Source organism: Eumetopias jubatus, unplaced genomic scaffold (genome assembly GCF_037043125.1).
Source record: "Eumetopias jubatus isolate StellerSeaLion01/CBP00866 unplaced genomic scaffold, mEumJub1_p1.0 scaffold_4, whole genome shotgun sequence".
NCBI classification, from domain to species: domain Eukaryota; kingdom Metazoa; phylum Chordata; class Mammalia; order Carnivora; family Otariidae; genus Eumetopias; species Eumetopias jubatus.
The window spans coordinates 82,814,652-82,834,759 of record NW_028274810.1 but is presented as its reverse complement, the minus strand read 5'-3'; the positions used below and the strand labels follow the sequence as shown (position 1 = coordinate 82,834,759).

Below are 20,108 nucleotides of genomic sequence, written 5' to 3'. Positions count from 1 at the left end.
CCCCGGAACCCGGCCTCCGCAGAGACACCCCTCTGCGACACACCGTGGTTCGGGCGGTCCCGCTCGGTGTGGCGGGGGTGGGGGGTGGGTCTGGAAGTGGGTATTGGGAACCGGCCCCCCGAGGCTGGCCGCGGCCGCGGGAGGAGCTGAGTTGCCTTGGAGACGGCAGGGCGGGGCCTTGCGTGCGGCGCAGACTAGTGACGCAACTGGCAGGCGCCCGGCCAGCCGCGGGTCTGTTGGCGCCGGGATGGAGCGGGAGCGGTTGATGCGGAGGGTGTCGGTGCTGCAGGTACGGAGCGGGCGGGGGGCGCACGATTCCCACCACGGGATCTCGGATTGGGACCTTCGAACGAGATGAGGGTACCACGTTCAGTCACCTACCCTCGTGTCCGCCTCTGGAATTACCGTCCCACCCCCACCGCCCTGAAGAATGCTGGGACCACGGACCCTCACCGGCCTTCCACTCCCACCATACACGCTCCTGCGGGATCGAGGAAGTGGTGGGAAGGGCCTTAAATTCAAGAGAGGGATCCAGTCCGGCATCCTCCCTTGAACCCCCGGAGACTGTCCTGACGTACAGCATCACCCAGCCTTTTCCCGCGGCCAGAGCCCCTCTTTGTCCCTGGGACGACCTCTCCAGGAAACCCCCCCAAATGCCCCCACTTGTGCAGTGATAAGCATTTTCTTTCCCCCTTATTCTCCACGCCAGGCCTGCGTCCGGGGCTTCTTGGTCCGACGCCACTTCCAGAATCTGCGAGCTGAGTATGAAGCTATTGTACGAGAAATCGAGGGTGATCTGGGCACGCTTCAGTGGACAGAGGGCTGGATTCCCAGGCCCCAGTTTCTCCCAGCGGTAGTATACACCCCAGTTGAAGAAGCGAGGGGTAGGAGGGACCTGGAGAGGGGATTCAAGGAAATGGTAGAATCCACCCTTCCTGTTGACAAGCTTTTCTCGATGGAAGAGACTGCACTCCTCACATGCCAATCCTTAATCCTTACCACCTTGTATGCTAAATCTTGGCACCCAGATATTTGGAGGGTTTAGCTGTGAGGTTCTCATACTTCTGATTTCTCAGAAGGCAAAATCCCATCGGACCCAGAAACCCCAAGGGAGGGCACCAAATCCAGAGCAGGAACTGCGGAGCAGCTTCTCATGTAAAGAACCTGAGAGAGAAGCTGTCTTGGGGGAGGTGATGCTGAAGAAGTCAGGAGACAGCTCTGCAAACTCAGGAAGTCTTCTCTGCGGAGGTGACAGCCCTTGGCTTCGGGATGAGCACAGCAGGAAAGCCAGGAATCCCAGCCAAGGGGAGACCAGAGGTACGTCAAGGATGGAAAACCCAGGTACCTCTGTGCCTCAATTCAGGGCAAGCCCCTGACCTGCTCTGGGCCTCAGCTTTCCCATATGAAAAGTAGAAAGGCTTGTGCTCCATGAGCTGCATCCCTCTCTTTCTTCCCAGTGCCTCGTTAAGGGCAACTCGGGGGTGGGCAGGAGGAGAGTGCCAGGGCTTAAGGGTAGCCAGTAGCCAGTGTGTACCCCTAAAGCCTTCTCCCTTTTTTCTTCCCTCCTTCGCAGAAGCTGCAGGTCTAGGACTGCCCCGCAGCCAGACTGAGCTCCAGTACCACCACAACCACTTGGCCATGGAACTACTGTGGCTACAACAGGCCATCAATAGCCGTAAGGAGGTAGGCACTCCCTTGGAGCCCTGCACATTTAGGGCCAAGGGTGGGGGTTAGGGAAAAGCCTCCTGCTCTGTGCTCAAGCAGTCCTGCCTGGTACAGTGTCTGTTCTCTTTCCCAACAGTACCTAATTCTCAAACAAACACTGACATCCCCAGAGGCCAGCCAGCCTAGAGACGAGCCCAGCGTGTGCCCAGACCGCAGGGCACAGACCTATGAGAGGGCTGGGTCACAAACAAGCCCACCACTGAAAAACCAGTCCTACCGAGACAGGACTGCTAGGGAGCCAGACCACGTGGATGACTGCTGGAGGCTCAAATCACCACCCCGCAAGTCCCTGGAAAGACTGGCCACTACAGACAAAACCACTGCTGGGGTCAAGTACAGGGACCCATGCTACAGGAGGGCTGTGCCACAGCTGCCCACACCATCAGATAACCAGGCCTTAGAGGGCAGGCTCACCAAAGAGCCAGACCATGGGGAACAGACATTTGGACAGACCTGCCCGCAGCTAATGACCGTCCTGCATGACCACACCCCCAAAGGCCTCAAACCTAGGGGCTCCTGTTCCGAAAAGGCCTGGACCCGGATGCCCACACTGTGAAGTCCCAGATATTGAGGACAAGTCTCCCAGGAGGCCAGAACACAGAGACCCTGATGGCCAAAGAGCTAGGCCACGGAAGTTAGACCTCAGAGGACTGTGGCATCTGGGATGAGACCTCGGCAGAGCATGGTGGCCAGGGTATCTGGAAGACTAAACCAGCTAACGGCCAGCTCTCTAGTGAGAAAAGCTCCAGGGATAGAACCGCCAATGAACCTAGCCATGAGGAAGGGAAAAACCAGAGGACTGTACCATGGCGATCAAGGCCGTCTGAGAAACTGTCTTTGACAGGGTCAGCCCACATGGGAGAGGACCACTGGAGGGACAGGCCATGGAAAACAGGACCACCAGGCTAGGCCCTGGGGAGCCAGGGGAAGACCAGATTCCAAAGTGGGGTGCTATGAAAGGGTGATGAGGGAGGCAGGCTTCATCCTTGCTCCCTGGTACCAGCTCTTCCTTCTGCCCTTGACTGTTGGTGGCTAATGGGGCCAAGAGAAGCTGGAGCAAATAGCTGGCACCAGTAGGAGCAGAGGGAGAACATACTTTCATCCTCTGCCTGTGGTTTAATCCAGATTTGGGGATAGGGAGTTTCCTGGGGTAAGTAACGTGGGGAGCCTAATGGAGAATAAAGATTTCTCATGGATTCTGCACCTGGTTGCATTCATCTTCTGCCTCTGTCCAGGATAGACACTGGGCCCTCTTGTTCCTTTCCTGCTGGCATGGGGCCCCTTCCCCAGGGCTGGCTGGGAGCCACAGTCCAGGAGCAGATGGGCCATCCTTGGGAGCAGTCCCCAAAGCTGATCCTCTTTTGAGCTCAGCCCTTGGGCTGCAGAGTGGCAGGGAGCTTCTGCGGATTCTTCCCTCTATCCAGTATTAGAACATCTGTGCTTCGGTGTGTTCCCCACCACTGCCTCTCTCACAGGGTCTTCCTTCCAGTATAGTGATCAGACCCGCCCAGCTCTCGGGAGGCCCCACCAAGGGCCGGCCAGATGAGACCCTGAAGGCCCTGCAGTGTCTCCCGCCCTCCTGGTGAAGGGGCAGGATTCCACTTCTGACTGGCCCTGCTCCCAGCCTGCCTTAGTTGCCTGGCAACGGCTCTGCGTCTCTCGCTGAGGACACACCATGGCCGGTGGTGGCAATCCAGCAGCCAAGAGGGTGGTGGTATACCGGAACGGGGACCCCTTCTCCCCAGGCCGCCAGCTGGTGGTGAGCCAAAGCCGCTTTCCCACCCTGGAGACCTTCCTCTGTGAGGTGACCTCGACTGTGCAGGCCCCGGTGGCTGTGCGGGCCCTCTATACGCCTCGTGGTGGCCACCCTGTCACGGACCTGGCCGACTTGCAGAATGGAGGGCAGTATGTGGCTGCTGGCTTCGAAAGATTCCGCAAGCTACAGTGAGTGGGCCGGGGCTGGTTAGAGCCACGGGAGGGAGGGAGCGGCAAGAGCAATAGTATTCATGTTCAGGGCTTCCGGTGCATGTGCAGGCACCGTGTGTGTTCTCTCCTGGAATACAGCAGCCCGACTCGGGGGCGGTCTGCTCCCCGCTCTTTAGAATGGGGAATCAAGACAGGCTGAGTAACCTGCCTCAGAGTATACAGGTTACAGACAGCGAAGGCACAGCTGTAGGCCAAGTATGACACTGATGTTTATGCCCATCACAGTCAGGACCAGGCTTCGAGGAGAACGTTCTGCAGCTGGAGCCCCTTTTTCCAAAGGCTCTCCTTGATTGGATCCTCTACCACCACCATCACCAAATGCTAAATCCATCCATCGCTTCCTCCCTGTTGTGATTAGGCATCCTGTGCTCTCCATGGGCTGGGGCCATCCCCATTTGCAGGGTGGGGCCATGCCTTCCAAGATGGGAGAAGAATTTTGAGTATCTGAGTTCCCAACTCAGATCTGGCTTCTAGGTGCTACTCAGCTGTCCCCTGGGGTTGCTTATGGTAGCGTAAGGAGCAAGGGGTGGGAAGCCACACAGACTTAGAATCTGGGCTGTCACTTACTTCCGTGTTACTGTAGGTCACATAACTTTCTCTGTTACAGAAAATGAGATGAAAGCTCGTGAATGAGAAAATTTCTGAGACAGAGTATGATGCTTAATGAACTAGTTTCTCTTGACCTTTAACCTTAACAGTTTGCGTCTGAGCTCCCAGTCCAGATGGTCAGCCTGGTGCTGGGCCCTAGGGCAGGTTCAAGGGCCAGCATCTGTTTCTGGACAGATGTCTTGAGACTCTCCCGGTGGGGATGGACACCTGGTAAGCTGTAGCCCTAGACCCTCACTCTGGCAGCTACCAGGGTGTTGAGGTCTCAGGCTCCCCAAGATGAACTGTGACCCATCTGTCCTTTCAGCTATTTATCCCCCAGACGGAAGGATCCAGGTGGGAAGGGCAGCAGACTACCAGTGAGTCCTGGGGGAGGCTGGCCTCCAGCCCTGTCTTCTCACCCTTACTGGGATTGCCCCCAGTTTCATCTGGGAAATCAGGGGCTCTGGAAATAACAGGATCTGTCAGGTCCCTGGGGGCCACTCTCCACATCCACTCTGGAGCCAGCTGCTACCCTCCCTGGGGTACAGGGTTTCAAGACTATCCCTTGCTCCTCGCCCAGCCTTTATCGCCAGGCTGTGGTCCCCAACGGAAAGAGAAAGCTGTAAAACATACGGGGGCAAGGTGGTGGTTGGAATGTGACTACGGGGAGGTAGAATGTTCCTTTGGTGAAAGGTGTGACCCATCCCATCCCTCCTTGCCCTCTCCTTCACTCACCCTACCCACCTTGGACTGACCCACCCCTAGCCAAAGGCTTCAACTCTCTCCCGATCTGAGGGCCTGCCTTGGGTTTCAGGGTCCTCCTGTGACTCACCACCCAGGTGACGGGACCCTTAGACCGCGACCACCTGCAGGTTCCTCCCGCTACATCCAGTGAGTGCCGGTGTCGGGGAGCAGGAGCATAGATTTTGTTTCAGTGAGACCAAGAAAATGTGGGTGGGTTTGCTCCCAGAGCCCCTGGTCCCAACATGCCCGATGGGTGAAAACAGACCAATGCCCCGGTTCGTAAGACCATCTTCCGGCCCTGTGCTGCCCTTCTTCCTCTCAAGTGTGGGGTGTTCCGGGGACCCCACTCCTTACCAGACTGCTCTTTGTCCCAGTGTGTTCAGGAATGGGGACCTGGTAAGTCCCCCATTTAGCCTGAAGCTGTCCCAGGCTGCCAGCGAGGACTGGGAAACCGTGTTGAAGCTCCTGACTGAGAAGGCCAAACTGCAGGCCGGGGCTGTATGCAAGTGAGTGTGGGCCCCAGGGAGGGAGCCTCCCTGCTGGTCCTGGCTGTCCTTGCGGACAACAAGGTGAAAGGAAAGCACGTCTCCCCAAATGGGACTTCCTTCTGCGACACAGGAAGAGGCCCCCACAGCTGAGCCCCTGGAGCCAGGGCAGAGCCGAGGTGACTGGCCCGGGTGCTCGGAGGGTCAGCGGCCAACGCGTACCTTGGCATAGCCGCACCTACCCCATCATAGTCTGCCGAGTATGAAGAGGCATCTTGTCCACTGGCCTTTACCCACCTACCTCTCTCTCCCAGACTCTGCAGCCTGGAGGGGCTCCCACTGTCAGCAAGAGAGGCTCTGGTGAATGGCCATTATTATGTGGCGGTCGGAGAGGAGGAGTTCCAGGCCCTGCCTTATGTGGAGCTGCTGGTGCCTAGCCCCTCACTGCCCAGGGGCTGCTGGTACGGACGGGTCAGGCGGTGGGGTGGTGGGGCGGCAGGGTAGAGCAGAGGAAACGACCCTGATCCCATGCCTGCTCTGCCTACTTACTATAAACCCTTTGTTTTCATTGCAGGCACCCCCCAGACCCAAAGTCTAAGCCACACAAGCCGCGGGTAGGTGACAGGGGAGGCCATGGGAGGCAGGCAAGGAGGTGGGTGACTGGCTGACCTCTCCTCCAGCTCAGGCTCTCTCCACATCGCACTGCATCCTCTTGTGGAACACAGGTTACCCCTCCCATTTCCCAGAGGAGGCATTCAGGTTCCCCAGAGTGAAGTCAGCTGCCCAGGGGGACACAGGTCTTGAGTGGCAAGGGCCAGACCAGAAGCTGGGGACAGCTCAGCCTGGCTCGATGAACACCTGTGGACTCTGCTGGCCAGGCAGCCGCTGGGAGAGAGAACTGGCCTCTCTGGCATAGCGGGGTCCAGCTCCCCAGCTGATCCCAAGCCTGAGCCTTCCCAAGAGATGAGCCAGTGAGCACTCGGCGGGGGTCGGAGGACACGGCCTGGCTTCACTGGGCCTCTTGAGTGCCAGGCACCAGCGGCTCTGTCCCTGGATAAGGCAGCCTGATGGGAAGAGGGAGCCAGGAGGGAGGATGCAGGCTATGAAGACGGAGGGCATCTCTCCCCAGCTCCCACAGGCACCAGGGGCATTTAAGCTTGGCCTGGTGGGAGAGAAGGCAAGAACAACCATCACCCCCAGTCCAAGCCCAGTATGTCCTCTACAGGCCCAGGGCCACAGGGCACAGGCACCCCAGCCCTCTCCAAAGGAACCAAGCCACATTGAGCCATCTGCTTTCTATGCCAGACCCCAGCAGGCCATTCAGCCAAGCAACAGGCTCCCCACGCTCTCATTTCCCTCAGGTGAGGGGACCCTAGGCCCTTCTCACCCTCCCTCTGACAGTGACACAGAATGGTCCCTGTTGTGGGAGAGGTCCATGGGGGCAGAATGCCTGGGGACAGAGCTGGCCCTGACCTCAACACAGATCTTTCCCGCTGCCCCATGTGCACATGCAGTCCCTGGCTTCTTTGTGGGGAGCTGGCACTATGAAATGAGGCACAGGGAAACTTCAGGGGTGGGATCTGGAAGGGATGGGGGCCAATGGCCCGCCTCAGAGCTACCCTGCCAGCCTCCAAGGTAGTGGGGACTGTGGAGGGGACGGGGCTGGGAGGGAGGGGCAAGGAAAAGGCTCAGGGCTCCTCAGCACGGGCATCCGCCGACACCGCCTCCTTCGTCAGGAGTCAAGGGAGTGTACGAGACTCTCCACCCGAGGAAGGAGACAGCAGGGGCCCAGGAAGTGGCAGATGATGAAGACACCTGCACGGAGGAACCCTTGGATCAGGTGGGTGGGGGCTGCAAGCAGTATGTTGGTTCAGGAGCTCTGAGCTGGAATGGCAGCCTGGGGTCCCGGGAGAGCCCCCGCCTTGGGACTGTGAGCAGACCTAACTCTCCAAGCCCGACCTCCTACCTTGTTAAATCAGAGGGCAGAGCAAACCTGTGAAGTCTCTTCCTTTCCTGGGGTCAGAAACTTCAGCTGAGGGCTGGAGGCGACAAGGGACGCTAATGCTCCGTTCTCTATGGCCTTCCGCCTCCTCCAGAGGGCAGCGCAGATGGTGGGCGAGGCCCTGTGCCTGGAAAAGCAGCCTGGGGCTGGGGCAGCGGTCTCAGCCTCAACCCCGTCTCTGCCACCTTGAGAGCCGCTGTCCAGCCAGAACCTGGGGTGGCCACTCTGCAGCCACGTTTTATCCTTGTCTCCAACAGCCTGTTCCAGGGGACCCAGTGCTGCCCCTGGGCTCACAGGATACCCTGTAGCCCCCTCAGCCCAGCCCTACTCTTCTGCTCCTAAAACCACAGCCCAGAGCAGGGCAGCCCTAGCCATGGAGACCATGTTCCTATGGGGTTCTCTGGTCAGAGACAGGAGGAGCCAACCGAGCTTGGGGGGAGGCTACAAACTTGGGAGCAGGTGTGCTGCAATAAAGGAATACTTAACTGTCCTCCGTCTGTTCGGTGCAGATTTATTTGAGGCTACCCCTCGCCGGGCACTGCACCACGTGGCGGAAGGGATGCGGTGCCGGGGCCCCAGGCTGTCTAAGAAGGGCAGGCAGTTGAAGATTTCCACCCACCTTCTAGGTGGGCCAGGCAAGGCTCGTAGACTGCTCATCTCCTCTACACCTGCCATTCCGACGTCCCTTCTCCCCCTCAGGTCCCTGCCTCAGCCAGCCAAGGCCTCTGGCAGCCCTGAGGCCTCCTGTTTGCATCTCTGGCACAGGCGGCTGGCTGTCTCCATGCCGTCCGTGGACCCAGCTGCTGTGACAGTCTGGATGGGGCCATAGTGACGGCGGCTGGGCTAGGGGCCTGACATGACAGCACGAGGAGAGCTGCGGGGCAGAAAGGTTGCTGGGGAGGTATGAAGTCTCTTGTGCTAAATCTGAGCAGCTGAACAGATCTCTCACTGCGGTTCTCCTGTGAGAGCCACCACGAGGTAGCTATTCATCCCCTAAGAGGTGAGGACGCTGAGGCTCAGAGGGGGAAGTGCTAGGTCCGTGTGCTCACTGGCTGCGCCTCACGGCTCAGGGGCTTCCTGGACACAGAAGGGCTGGAGGGTGGCGTCGGCCCACTCAAAGGGCAGACAGCTGCCCCTGGGTCTTGCTCACGGAGCTCATGACGCAGAGTGCAATCCCCACCACGGTGAGCATCATGCCTGTGAATGCTCCTGGGAGAACGGGCAGAAATTGAGGGCCTGAGCCCAGCCAAGCTAGGAGGAGCTGGTGCAGGGCTGAGGGACCAGTGCAGATGGGGTCTGTCCCCAGAATGCCCAGGGGAAGGAAACTCTGATGGCCACAGGAAGCAGGAGAGCTGCTGAGGAAAGGGGAGGGATGGGGAAAGATCCTCTCCTTCCCACCCATGGAGCTAGCTCTGGGAAAGGACTAACTGGGGTGGCGAGGCCCAAGGAGTGGCTTCCCACGCTTGCAGTGGCCTGACTTACCTTTTCCACCTACATCTTCTCCGAGGACCTTCCCGACAATCAGTGTGAAGACGATGGCCAGAGAGTTACTGATGGGCACAGCTAGGGTCAGATCTGAGTGATCAGAATGAAAAAAAAAATCTCTGAGATGCCAAAAAATGCCTTTCTAGGCACAAAACACGTTTTATCAAGACAGCCTGTTAAAAAAAGGGGGGGGGCACCTGGGTGGCTCGGTCGGTGAGGTTTCTGTCTTCGGCTCAGGTCATGATCCCAGGGTCCTGGGATGGAGCCCCACATTGGGCTCTGTGCTCAGCAGGGAGCCTGCTTCTCCCTCTCTCTCTGCCTGCCTGTCTGCCTCCTTGTGCTCTCTCTCTCTCTCTCTTTCTCTGTCAAATAAATAAATAAAATCTTAAAAAAAAGGTATGTCATTTTCCTGATGAAATCGCAGCAAAGCTCAGGATTCAAACCAGGTTTCCCGACTCTAATTCGGTGCTCCCTCCACTCCAGCACGAAGACCCGAACTATAAGGTGGACTGGGACCACCCTGGTTCGCAGATAAGGATGAGGTCTTTGCACTCGAAGAGCTCCTGAGACCGCAAAGATATCGGGACAGATAGGCCCCAAAGCCAAAAGGAGGCAGTAGAATGAATGTAACAGCACAACCACCATTTATTAAGTGCCAACTGTGTACACATCTCCTTCGATCTTCACAACAGCACTGAGAGAAGAGCATTATCACTTTGTGTAAAGGAAACAAAAGCTCAAAGACGACACATATATTGAGGCAAACCGACGACTTAAACCAAGGTCTGCCGGACTCCAAAGCCTGTGCCCCGACTGAACTAAACGGAGATGGACAAACAAAACAGCTGGTGAAGCCCATCAGGCTCCCCGCGGAGCCCGATGTGGGACTCGATCCCAGGCCCCTGGGATCATGACCTGAGCCGAAGGCAGATGCTTAACTGACTGAGCCACCCAGGCTCAGTCTTTATTTTTATTTTTATCACCCTTTATTTTTATTTTTAATTTTATTTTTAAGCAAATGCTATGCTCGAACTTATCCTCCTGAGATCAATAGTGCATGCTCCACTGAATGAGCCAGCTAGGCGCCCCTAAACATAACTTTTATATGCACTAGGAAACCAAAAAATTCATCTGATCTGCTCTGCAACATTTGTTGTATTGCGGTAGTCCGGAACCAAACCTGCAATATCTTTGTAGTACGGCTGTAAAGTATCTTTTTTTTTTTTAACTTCATTTATTTTTTTGACAGCGAGAGAGGGAACACAAGCAGGGGGAGCAGGAGAGGGAGAAAGAAGCAGGCTACCCTCTGAGCAGGGAGCCCGATGCAGGGCTCGATCTTAGGACCCTGGGATCATAACCTGAGCTGAAGGCAGACGCTTAACGACTGAGCCACTCAGGCTAGTACAGTATCTGATGCAGCAGAGGACAGTCAACAATCAGGGGGAGGAAGGAAATACATACTTACTGAGCTCCTGCAGTGTGTACCAGCTACTCTGCTAGATGCTTCCCATACACTGAATTTAATCCTCTCAATGCTACAAAAACCATCATATAAAACCAACACTCAAATAAAAGACTTGCTCAAGGTCAGGCAGGTAGCACACCGTGGAATCAGGAGTGTCAAGGCCAGCCGCTGGCACAGCGAAATGAACCTCCCCTCTGACTCCACTGCTGCACAAGACCACCAGGCTTCAAACCAACCCAAGTGCCTGGCAGCATACTCATAATAGGCCCACTGCGCCCCAGCTGCTCAGAGAAGAGGGTGCAAAGAGGGAACCAGAGGTAGTGGGCTCTCCCTCACTCATGGCAACAGGGTGTTTCAGGCCCCCTCCCCAAGTGACTCTTCCAGGTGGCCTCCAGCACTGGGCATAGCAGTTCTAAGTCAGAGACCCACCTGTTGATGCCAGGGTGAGGTAGTAGAGAAGGGAGCCACACTGGTTGAGGAAAAAGGGCATCAAGTACTGGAAACAGAAGAAATCTGCAGTCAGTGTGATGCTCAACTGAGAAGCACTGCCTTCTTTGAGCTTCTAGATAATGCCCTTCCTTGGAGGAAGCTACAAGGAAGCTTCCTTACAGCTATAACGGTCCCAAGAGTGGTTAGCCCTCTGAAAAGGACCCTTCCAGAGCAGGCAGCAAGTTACTGACTGAACTCCATGCCTCTGCCTTGAATGCTTCTCCCTCAGCCCTGCTAGTTCCCATCCTCCCCATCCCTCAAGTCCCTGAATGCCAATGTCCCTCCCTCCAAGAAGCATTCCTAGAGGCTCCTAGCTCCAGCCTCCCTCCTGTGAACTCAGGAAGCACTTAATCAGTACCTCTCTCGTGGCCCTTAGTCCTGAGAGGTGGTTCTGTCTATGTCTTGTCTTTCCCACTAGCCTAGACTGGCAGCACTGGGGTCAGAGGTAGTTCTCCATATCCTTCCTTATCCTCCCTCCCCAGGGTCAATTTGAGCCCCAAGTCCTCCCATGGAAGGTCTGTTGGAGGGATCACCAATAAAATATTATTAATAGCACCCATAGATTGAACACTAATTACGTACTGGACCCAGTGTTAAGTGCTCTATGTGCCTCACCTCACTGAATCCTCACAACTGTCCAATAAGATGGTTACCATTAACATTCCCATTTTACAGACGATGAGACTGAGGCTCAAGGAGGACAAGTGACTCGTCCAAGAGCTTCTAGCAAGTAAGCTGGTGGGGGGCAGATTCTGACCCAGCCTTGTTTGACTCCAGAGACCAAATTTTTAGCAGCTATGCGCGAGAAAGGGTCCATTCACAGACACACCTCAGTATTCAAGAAGAGGGTCTTCATCTCCTGCAGCAACTGCCGGGCCCAGGTCCGCTCATGAACCTGCTGCAGGCGGGAGGAGGCCCGCTTCAGCAGCGGCTGTGTGCCACCCCACAAGGCGGCCACCAGCACCAGGGCCAGCACCTGTCCTGGATGGAGATGCGAGTGACCCTCCCCCCCCCCAAAACCGCTGCCCGCCGGCCCGGCCCTCCTCGGGCCTCCCCTCCCCAGCCAGCCACCCCCACATCCCTCCCTCGCTCTCCGATGCGCCGGGTGCGATTGGCGGGTAGGACAGGCCCCGGGAGGCCGGGGAGATGGGTCCGAGAGCCCGGAGTCTGGGGTTCGGGCAGGGGTGAAGGTCAGGTAGTGGAGGTGGGGTGGGAAATGAACTCCGGGCAAGGTTTGGGAAGCCCCTAGAGGGGCGGGGCCGCCTACCCACCAAGAGACGCCGCCATGGCAACGCCGCTCCCTCCACTTCCGGGACCGAAGGGGCGGAGACCCGTAATCCGGAAGTGGCGCCAAAGCCTCTTCCGGCCCTACTCACGTTGCTTCTTTCCTCGCGTCAGCGCCGGGATGGTGAGTTCCCCTGAGTTGGGGTGTTAGCGTGGGGGTCTGGGACTGGGGCAGGGGCCGATCCTGGGCGCTGACTCACCTGTCCTGTCCCCACAGAAGCCGATCCTGCTGCAGGGCCATGAGCGATCCATTACGCAGATTAAGTACAACCGTGAGGGAGACCTCCTCTTCACGGTGGCCAAGGACCCTGTGAGCGTCGGCAGCGGGCGGGCCGGCGGGATCTTGGGGCGGAGGGAAGGTGTCGGGAGGGGACGAGTTCATTCTGCCCGGGCGAGGGGTGGACAAGCCGTTTTTGCCGTGAGAAGGGAACCAAAGAGCTCCTCCCCATTAGGAGAGGTAGGGAGAGACCATCCCGGGGTAGGTGGGCGAGAGCATTATACTGGGAAAGAACACTGTTGGTGGTGGGAGGAGTGGCCGGGAGAAAAAGAGCAAGAGACATTATGGAAGGGAGATGGGGACAAGAGTGATTATTCTTCCAGGGTAGGGGAACGGACCACCTCTAGAAGGGGAAAGCAGATCCTTGGACAGTGAGGGACGACAGAGGACTACTTTACTGGAGGTGTCCCTGGTCTCATTTCAGTAGGTCCTTCTGGGCCCCATCCTGCTTTTCACTGAGTGCAAACAGTCCCTCACTTAACTGCCTTTTGAGACACCTCCGTATGGAAGACGTTAACTCTCTTGGCTAAAGGTGGGAGTTCGGAAGCCAGCCGACCCGATTTGAATCCTGAGCCCTGCATCCGAGTAGCAGTGTGACTTTGAGCATGTCATTTAACCTTTCTTAACTTGGTTTCCCTTTTTTTTTTTTTAAGATTTTATTTATTTATTTGATAGACAGCGAGAGAGGGAACACAAGCAGGGGGAGTGGGAGAGGGAGAAGCAGGCTTCCCGCCGAGCAGGGAGCCCGATGCGGGGCTCGATCCCAGGACCCTGGGATCATGACCTGAGCTGAAGGCAGACGCTTAACAACTGAGCCACCCAGGCGACCCTTGGTTTCCCTTTTTATAAATTATGGGTACTAACGGTAACGCCCTCCTGGGGTTGTCTTCAGGGTTAAATGAGATTATTCAAGTAAGAAGCTTACACAGTAAGTACGTTGTGCATATTAGTGGAGAATTGTTAGTCACTTATATTCTAAATTCCTTAGACATCATTTTATTGAAGCCTCACAGATACCCTTTGAAGAAGGCATTATTGTTGTGTCCATTTTACAGACAGGAAAATAAGCTCAGAGAAGAGAAACACTGTAGTGGGGGTTTCGGGAAGGACTGGGACAAGGGCATGTAGGTCTTTTTGCAAGCCCCCTGACTGCCCTGCCACTTACCTGCAGGAAGGAGGAAAGTCCAGGAGTTGGTCTTTTTACCAGGAACCTGCTCTTTCCCAAGAGATGAGCAAGAGAGGGCAAAATCTGGCCTGTCTAGAGGCTGCTGAGGGTTCCTGGGGAACCTCTTAAGTAGGAGGCCATTGCCTGGGATGCTTACCATCTGTCACACTGTCATTGACTCCTCCAGATTGTCAATGTGTGGTACTCTGTGAACGGTGAGAGGCTGGGCACTTACATGGGCCATACTGGAGCTGTGTGGTGTGTAGACGCTGACTGTATCCTTGTCTTCGCTCTGAGTCTGTGCTCCCAGGGTCTGCGAGCAACAGAGAGGCTGCCGACTTGGAGCTGGGAGTTTGGGATGCTATTGTGGGTCTAGGGAATGATACCTATTACCTAATCCCCAGTCCCTTCTTCACTGGTTGAGGGAACATTCAAGACGAGTTCTGGTTCTTTTTTTTTTTTTTTTTAAAGATCTTACTTATTTATTTGACGGAGAGAGAGAGAGCGAAAGCAGGAACACAAACAGGGGGAGTGGGAGAGGGAGAAGCAGGCTTCCCGCCGAGCAGGGAGCCCGATGCGGGGCTCGATCCCAGGACCCCGGGATCATGACCTGAGCTGAAGGCAGACGCTTACCAACTGAGCCCCCCAGGTGCCCACGAGTTCTGGTTCTAGATGAGGGGGTTCGAATGCTCTGAGGTAAGAGAGGAAGAAAGGCTGGGGCTGAATGGGGAGGTAATTCAGTTGGTTTTCCAGGAGGACGAGGGCTCAGGTGAACTCAGTCATGTTTCTTAACACCCTCTTCAGGGGACACCAAACATGTCCTCACCGGCTCAGCTGATAATAGCTGTCGTCTCTGGGACTGTGAAACAGGTAAGCCTGGATCATTTACTTTTTCACCAGACAGTGAGGATCTACAGCGTACCTATTTAGGTGAACAGGTTTTGGGGAAACAGAGATAAATCCAGAGATGGCTCCTGTTCTAAGGAACGAGAAGGAGACAAGGAGAAGACAGACAAGAAAAGAGGCGGTGCAGTAGGCTGTAAGGCACCTCAGAGAAAGCACAGAACATTGTGGAAGGCCAGAGTGGGGGCAGCTGACTGCCTGGAGTGGGGATGGGAGCAACCCGGCAAGGTTTCCCAAGGTAAATGTGAGAGCTGGGGCTTCACGGATGAGAAAGAGGTCATCACTTTAGCACATTCTGGAGTGAAAGCATGGCAAGTGTCCTGTCCAGGTCATCTGATCTGACGGGACCTCCTGCTTCTTGGGGGATGCGATAGTCAGGAGAGAAGAGGCGGCAGGCTAGGGTCAGAATAGACCTCGAATGCCAGACTCAGGAGCTTGGCTTTGTTCTGTAGGAGTTGGCATGCTGTGGAGGTCCTTGAGCAGGGAAGAGTATGTTTCATTTTGGCGAGCTCAGGTAGCAGCGGGGAGTATTGGAAGAACAGACCGAAGACACAGGAGCCTATTAAGCTGCTCCATCTAGTAAATATTTACTGGGCACCCGATTCTGTGCCAGGCTGATGCTAGGTTCTGGGGACATGCGGAGAAATTTGAGCAGATCCTTGTTCTGGAGGAAGGCATTCTGAGGAGAAGACAGATGTATTGCTACGCACTGCTCACGTAGCAGCAGGATGTCTGAGGAGAGATGGTGGGGAGGAGGTGGTGGCGGGCTGTAGTCACTAAAGCAGGAGACACAGCAGACAGGAGGACAGGCAGATGTAGAGTGTCCTCCCCTCGGTGGCATAGGGCAAGGGGTAGCCCAGACTCTGCCTGTCCCCAGGGAAGCAGCTGGCCCTACTCAAGACCAATTCAGCTGTCCGGACGTGTGGCTTTGACTTTGGGGGCAACATCATCATGTTCTCCACCGACAAGCAGATGGGCTACCAGTGCTTTGTGAGCTTCTTTGACCTGCGGGATCCAAGCCAGATCGGTGAGCCAGCGCTGGGGGTTTGGGACTGGGGCTGGGGTGAAGGGCGCAGCTCCAGAGCCCATCTCCCCCCCCCTCCACAGATAACAATGAGCCCTACATGAAGATCCCTTGCAACGACTCCAAGATCACCAGTGCTGTTTGGGGACCCCTGGGGGAGTGCATCATCGCAGGCCACGAAGGCGGAGAGCTCAACCAGTATAGCGCCAAGGTGAGGGGGAGGCTGGGGCCCATGCCCCACAGAGTGATTCCCTTCAAGAGGCAGAATAGCGCAGCAGTGAAGAGCAAGGGCTGGGTTCGAACACAGATTTCACCACTTTTTAGTTACATGAACCCAGGCAAGTTACTTCACTGAGCCTGTTTATCTGTAAAATGTTGCAAGGATCAAATGACATCAGGCGTTTGAAAAACTTGTCACAGAGTACTCTGGATACGTTCATAGTGATCACAGGGAAGCCCTTTCCTGCCGCCACTGAGTGCCAGGCCTCGTGCTGGGCTCTGAGGACAAGACCCTGCATCAGACGTGGGCCCTGCCCCCAGGGAGCCAGACTGGCAGCTAACACAGGAGTCGGGTTGTGAGTTGTGCCGCCGTAGAGGTCTCAGCCAAGTAGAGAAAGTGCCCTCTGTCACAGAGAAGGTGACCCGTACATTAACCCGTGAAGAATAAGTGGAGCTTCAAGCAAGAAGAGAAGGCCATTCCACGGAATGGCGGAGAAAACAGTGCACACAAAAGCACGGAGTTAAGGGAATGGGAGGTTTGTTCAGAAGAGAGTCTGGGGCTGTTGGGACACAGTGTTGGGGAAAGTGAATAGCGACTAGATTTTTTTTTTGAGTGTCAAGAGGTAAGGAAGAGTTTTTCTTTTGGGCAGTAGAGACTCTTTAAATGGTGACTGGTGATCAGATTTTTCTCTTTAGAAAGCTTTTGAAGGCTTAGTTCAGAGAATGGACCTGAATGAGGAAATAGCTCTGGGGACATGGAGCCCCTGACAGAGTCAAGAGATATTTAGGGGTGACTGATGAGATGGGGGTAAGGAGAGGGACAAGCCGGCCTGTCTTGGATTCTCATTTGGGTGCCCGGGTTCCTGGGCAATGCTGGCATGTACTACCATAAGGATTAGTCAGTCACTCAGCAAACACTGACTGTAGTCCACTAGGCCCCAGACCCACCTGCAGGAAAGGAATGGGAACCAAGGTCAAAGGCGTACATAATGCTTGGTGCCAGCACCTAGTGGAGCTGTTCTGTGCCTTCAGATAGGCCTGACTGCAAAGCTGGTGCTTACTCCCTGAAATACAGGAGCCAGATAGGTCCCTACCATGTGTCCACATTGATGGAAGAGACAAAAATACATCCTTCTCACAGAGTAGGTAAAAATCATTCAGGAAAGGGGCGCCTGGCTGGCTCAGTCAATAGAGCATGAGACTCTTGATCTCAGGGTCGTGAGTACAAGCCCCGCAGTGAGCGTAGAGCTTACTTAAAAACAACAACAAAAATAATTCAGGAAAGGAAAAGAAAGGTCTCTGAGGGTCTGCTGTGTGTGAGGCACAGTGCTCACAAGGCCTTTTAATCATCTAATAAATGTCTGCAGAACACAGGCCACGTTCCTGTCACAACAAAGTCAAATGAGACACAGTCCTGGTGTCCCTACCGTGACCCTGGGTGGTGGGCCTTTAGTCGTCTTGTTTTGTAGAGAGAGAAATTGAGGCAGCAACAGGTGCTTCTGAGGGCAGCCTCTCAAACTGTTCTTTGTACGGTACTGGCTAGCAGGTTGCTGTGTGGGAAGGGAAGTCAGGAGATGAAATGGCTCTTTGAGAAGATCTAGAAAAAGCTGGACATGCAGCAGTCCCAGTGGACTGTGACCCCCACCCTGGCTGGGCAGGGGGTGAGCTCAGGCTCTCTGCATCTTACAGGTTGCAGCGAGTCACATCACCCCTCTGAACCTTACTTTCTGCCTTTGAAAATGTCCTTTAAAAGACCCACTTCATGGGGTTGGTGTGAGGATGAACAAAGTCAGGTGTTGAGCGCGTGGCACAGTGCTCGGCAAATTGTGACTATTCACAATCCGGGGACTACAAGAAGGAAGTGAAAACGGCTCTCCCCTTGTGACGTGCTGATTAGTTCCTAGGTCCATAGATTTGTCACCAGAAACCCGTGTTTTCCTAGCCTGACTAGCAGTGTTGAAGTGTGTACATGTGGGACAGGTTGGGATGGGGGCTTGGGCTCGGGAGTGGGGGGTGAATGTTGGTTCAGGGGATACTTAGGCTCACCCGCCCTAGACCGCCCCCCACCCCCGGCCCGGACAGGGAGCAGTATAGAACCCCAGCAGAGCAGGGGGGCTGGTGGAGTTCAGGCCGCCTGGACCCTCACTCTTTTGCCTTCCCCAGTCTGGAGAGGTCCTGGTGAATGTTAAGGAGCACTCCCGGCAGATCAATGACATCCAGTTATCCAGGGACATGACCATGTTTGTCACCGCCTCTAAGGACAACACAGCCAAGGTGAGCCTGGGTGAGGAGTCTGGAAGGGCTGCTCCCACCCCCTGCAAAGCTTTCCCCTTGCCCAGCTTTCCCTCAGGAAGACTCCTGTTACAGATTTTCTTCCCCTGTCTTCTCTCTCTAGCTCTTTGACTCCACAACTCTTGAACACCAGAAGACTTTCCGGACAGAACGTCCAGTCAACTCAGCTGCCCTCTCTCCCAACTACGACCATGTAAGGGAACCCCACCTGGGCTTCCTGCTGACGCCTTGAATGCTTCCAGGACCTAGGTGTTCGTCTAGCAATTGAGATAGGAACTCTGTAGGAAATAGTGTCAGGTAGAGAGGAGATTACCAGAGCAATGAGAAGGCCGAATGATCGGGAAGCCCCAGAGGGCAGGGCAGGAGGTAACTGAAGGATCTTTTTGGGCCTGCCCTTAGCATCATCTCAGTCTGATGTGCTGAGTACTCATGTACTGAGTACTGATATACTCAGTCTGACGTACTAATATAAAAGCTTATGGGCGGGGCGCCTGGGTGGCTCAGTCGTTAAGCGTCTGCCTTCGGTTCGGGTCATGATCCCAGGGTCTTGGGATCGAGACCCGCATCGGGTTCCCTGCTCCCCGGGAAACCTGCTTCTCCCTCTCCCACTCCCTTCACTTGTGTTCCCTCTCTCGCTGTCTCTCTCTCTCTCAAATAAATAAATAAAATCTTAAAAAAAAAAAAAAACTTACGGGCTGAGAGTAAAAACGGAAAATGGACTTGCCTGCCCTTCGGGCCTGTCTAGAATTTCTTCTTCCCTTCAGGTGGTGCTGGGCGGTGGTCAGGAAGCCATGGATGTAACCACCACCTCCACCAGGATTGGCAAGTTTGAAGCCAGGTAAAGAGAGAGCTGACGGGGGCACCTGGGTGGCTGAGTTGGTTAAGCGTCTGCCTTCGGCTCAGGTCATGATCCCGGGGTCCTGAGATCCAGCCCCGTGTGGGGCTCCCTGCTCAGTGGGGAACCTGCTTCTCCGTCTCCCTCTGCCCGCCGCTCCCCCTGCTTGTGCTCTCTCTCTCTGTCAAATAAATAGATAAAATCTTAAAAAGGGGGGCTCTTCCAAATTGAAACCCCACAGAGTGTCTTTTGTGATGGACACAAACCATACACCTGAGGAGACTTCCTTGTTTCATTGCCTGCTAGGAGGTACAGCCAGATTTGTGGCCTTCCTGTGACAAGTGTGTAGCATAGCAGTTAGCGAGCATGACCATGGGCTCCCTCTGAGGCCCTGGACCCATCCTTGTGTCTCTCTGTGCCTGGTTTCCTCCCCTGTGTACTGGGGACAGCGATAACATACTTCCCTCATAAAACCGTGCAGATTAAATGCCCGAGTTAGTACTTGCTGCCCAGCACATAGTAACGAAGTGTTAGCCGCGATTGCAGGCAGACGCTTGGGTCCAGTCTTAACCCTTCTCTTATTTTGTTCCCATTCATTCTCCCTCATCCCTGTTTCCCCACTTTCTGCTTTGCATTTGGGGAGCGGTACATCCAACATGTCTTGGAAGGAGATGGAGAGTGACCTGTCTCTTCCCACCACCCTCCTCCAGGTTCTTTCACTTGGCCTTCGAAGAAGAGTTTGGAAGAGTCAAGGGTCACTTCGGGCCCATCAACAGTGTTGCCTTCCATCCCGATGGCAAGAGGTAGGGCTCCATGCAGGGAACTGAGCTCAGCCCTGCTCTGGCCTCTGGCCCTTTCCTGTACCCTGCCCCTCCTCCCCCCCCCCCCCCCCCCGGCCCCTGGGCCTGCCTTCCCCCAGACGGGACACTTGACTGGTCCCTGGCTCGCTCGCTCTCTCTGCAGCTACAGCAGCGGCGGTGAAGATGGTTATGTCCGCATCCACTACTTCGACCCACAGTACTTTGAATTTGAGTTTGAGGCTTAAGAAGCTTGGATCTCCATCAGGACCGGGGGACGTTTCTGGACCAGGGCTCACAGAAAGTTTTGGACTCTTGAGTAATAAATTCGTTTGGAAATAAG

General features: G+C 55.4%; 4 protein-coding genes across 5 annotated transcripts; 3 read left to right on the top strand and 1 right to left on the bottom strand.

Moving 5' to 3' along the window:
* Positions 1-86: 86 nt before the first annotated feature.
* TMEM234 (transmembrane protein 234) lies at positions 87-12,313 on the bottom strand. Of its 2 annotated transcripts, none has more exons than XM_088022519.1 (5): positions 12,241-12,313; positions 11,799-11,950; positions 10,910-10,976; positions 9,013-9,105; positions 87-343 (listed from the first exon to the last, which is right to left on the bottom strand). In XM_088022519.1, the coding sequence occupies exons 1-5, from the start codon at positions 12,254-12,256 to the stop codon at positions 195-197; spliced, it is 477 nt and encodes a 158-aa protein (XP_087878645.1). In that variant the 5' UTR covers positions 12,257-12,313; the 3' UTR covers positions 87-194. The 2 variants fall into 2 exon arrangements, with proteins under 2 accessions (XP_087878645.1, XP_027969691.1); XM_028113890.2 differs by lacking the exon at positions 87-343 and adding an exon at positions 8,026-8,739 and having other exon boundaries at positions 12,241-12,312.
* IQCC (IQ motif containing C) lies at positions 183-2,928 on the top strand. Its single transcript, XM_028113882.2, is given in 7 exon segments — positions 183-289; positions 710-853; positions 1,077-1,317; positions 1,574-1,683; positions 1,802-2,277; positions 2,279-2,365; positions 2,367-2,928. Coding segments are annotated over 7 exon segments (1,368 nt in total). The 5' UTR covers positions 183-247; the 3' UTR covers positions 2,635-2,928.
* DCDC2B (doublecortin domain containing 2B) lies at positions 3,398-8,000 on the top strand. Its single transcript, XM_028113891.2, has 9 exons — positions 3,398-3,669; positions 4,625-4,676; positions 5,114-5,190; positions 5,418-5,549; positions 5,843-5,989; positions 6,103-6,142; positions 6,754-6,889; positions 7,265-7,368; positions 7,625-8,000. The coding sequence occupies exons 1-9, from the start codon at positions 3,401-3,403 to the stop codon at positions 7,718-7,720; spliced, it is 1,053 nt and encodes a 350-aa protein (XP_027969692.1). The 5' UTR covers positions 3,398-3,400; the 3' UTR covers positions 7,721-8,000.
* EIF3I (eukaryotic translation initiation factor 3 subunit I) lies at positions 12,255-20,107 on the top strand. Its single transcript, XM_028113885.2, has 11 exons — positions 12,255-12,377; positions 12,471-12,563; positions 13,883-13,970; positions 14,500-14,565; positions 15,476-15,625; positions 15,706-15,833; positions 18,005-18,115; positions 18,237-18,326; positions 18,898-18,971; positions 19,679-19,771; positions 19,932-20,107. Exons 1-11 carry the CDS (start codon positions 12,255-12,257, stop codon positions 20,011-20,013), a joined length of 1,098 nt encoding a protein of 365 aa, XP_027969686.1. The 3' UTR covers positions 20,014-20,107.
* Position 20,108: the final 1 nt, after the last annotated feature.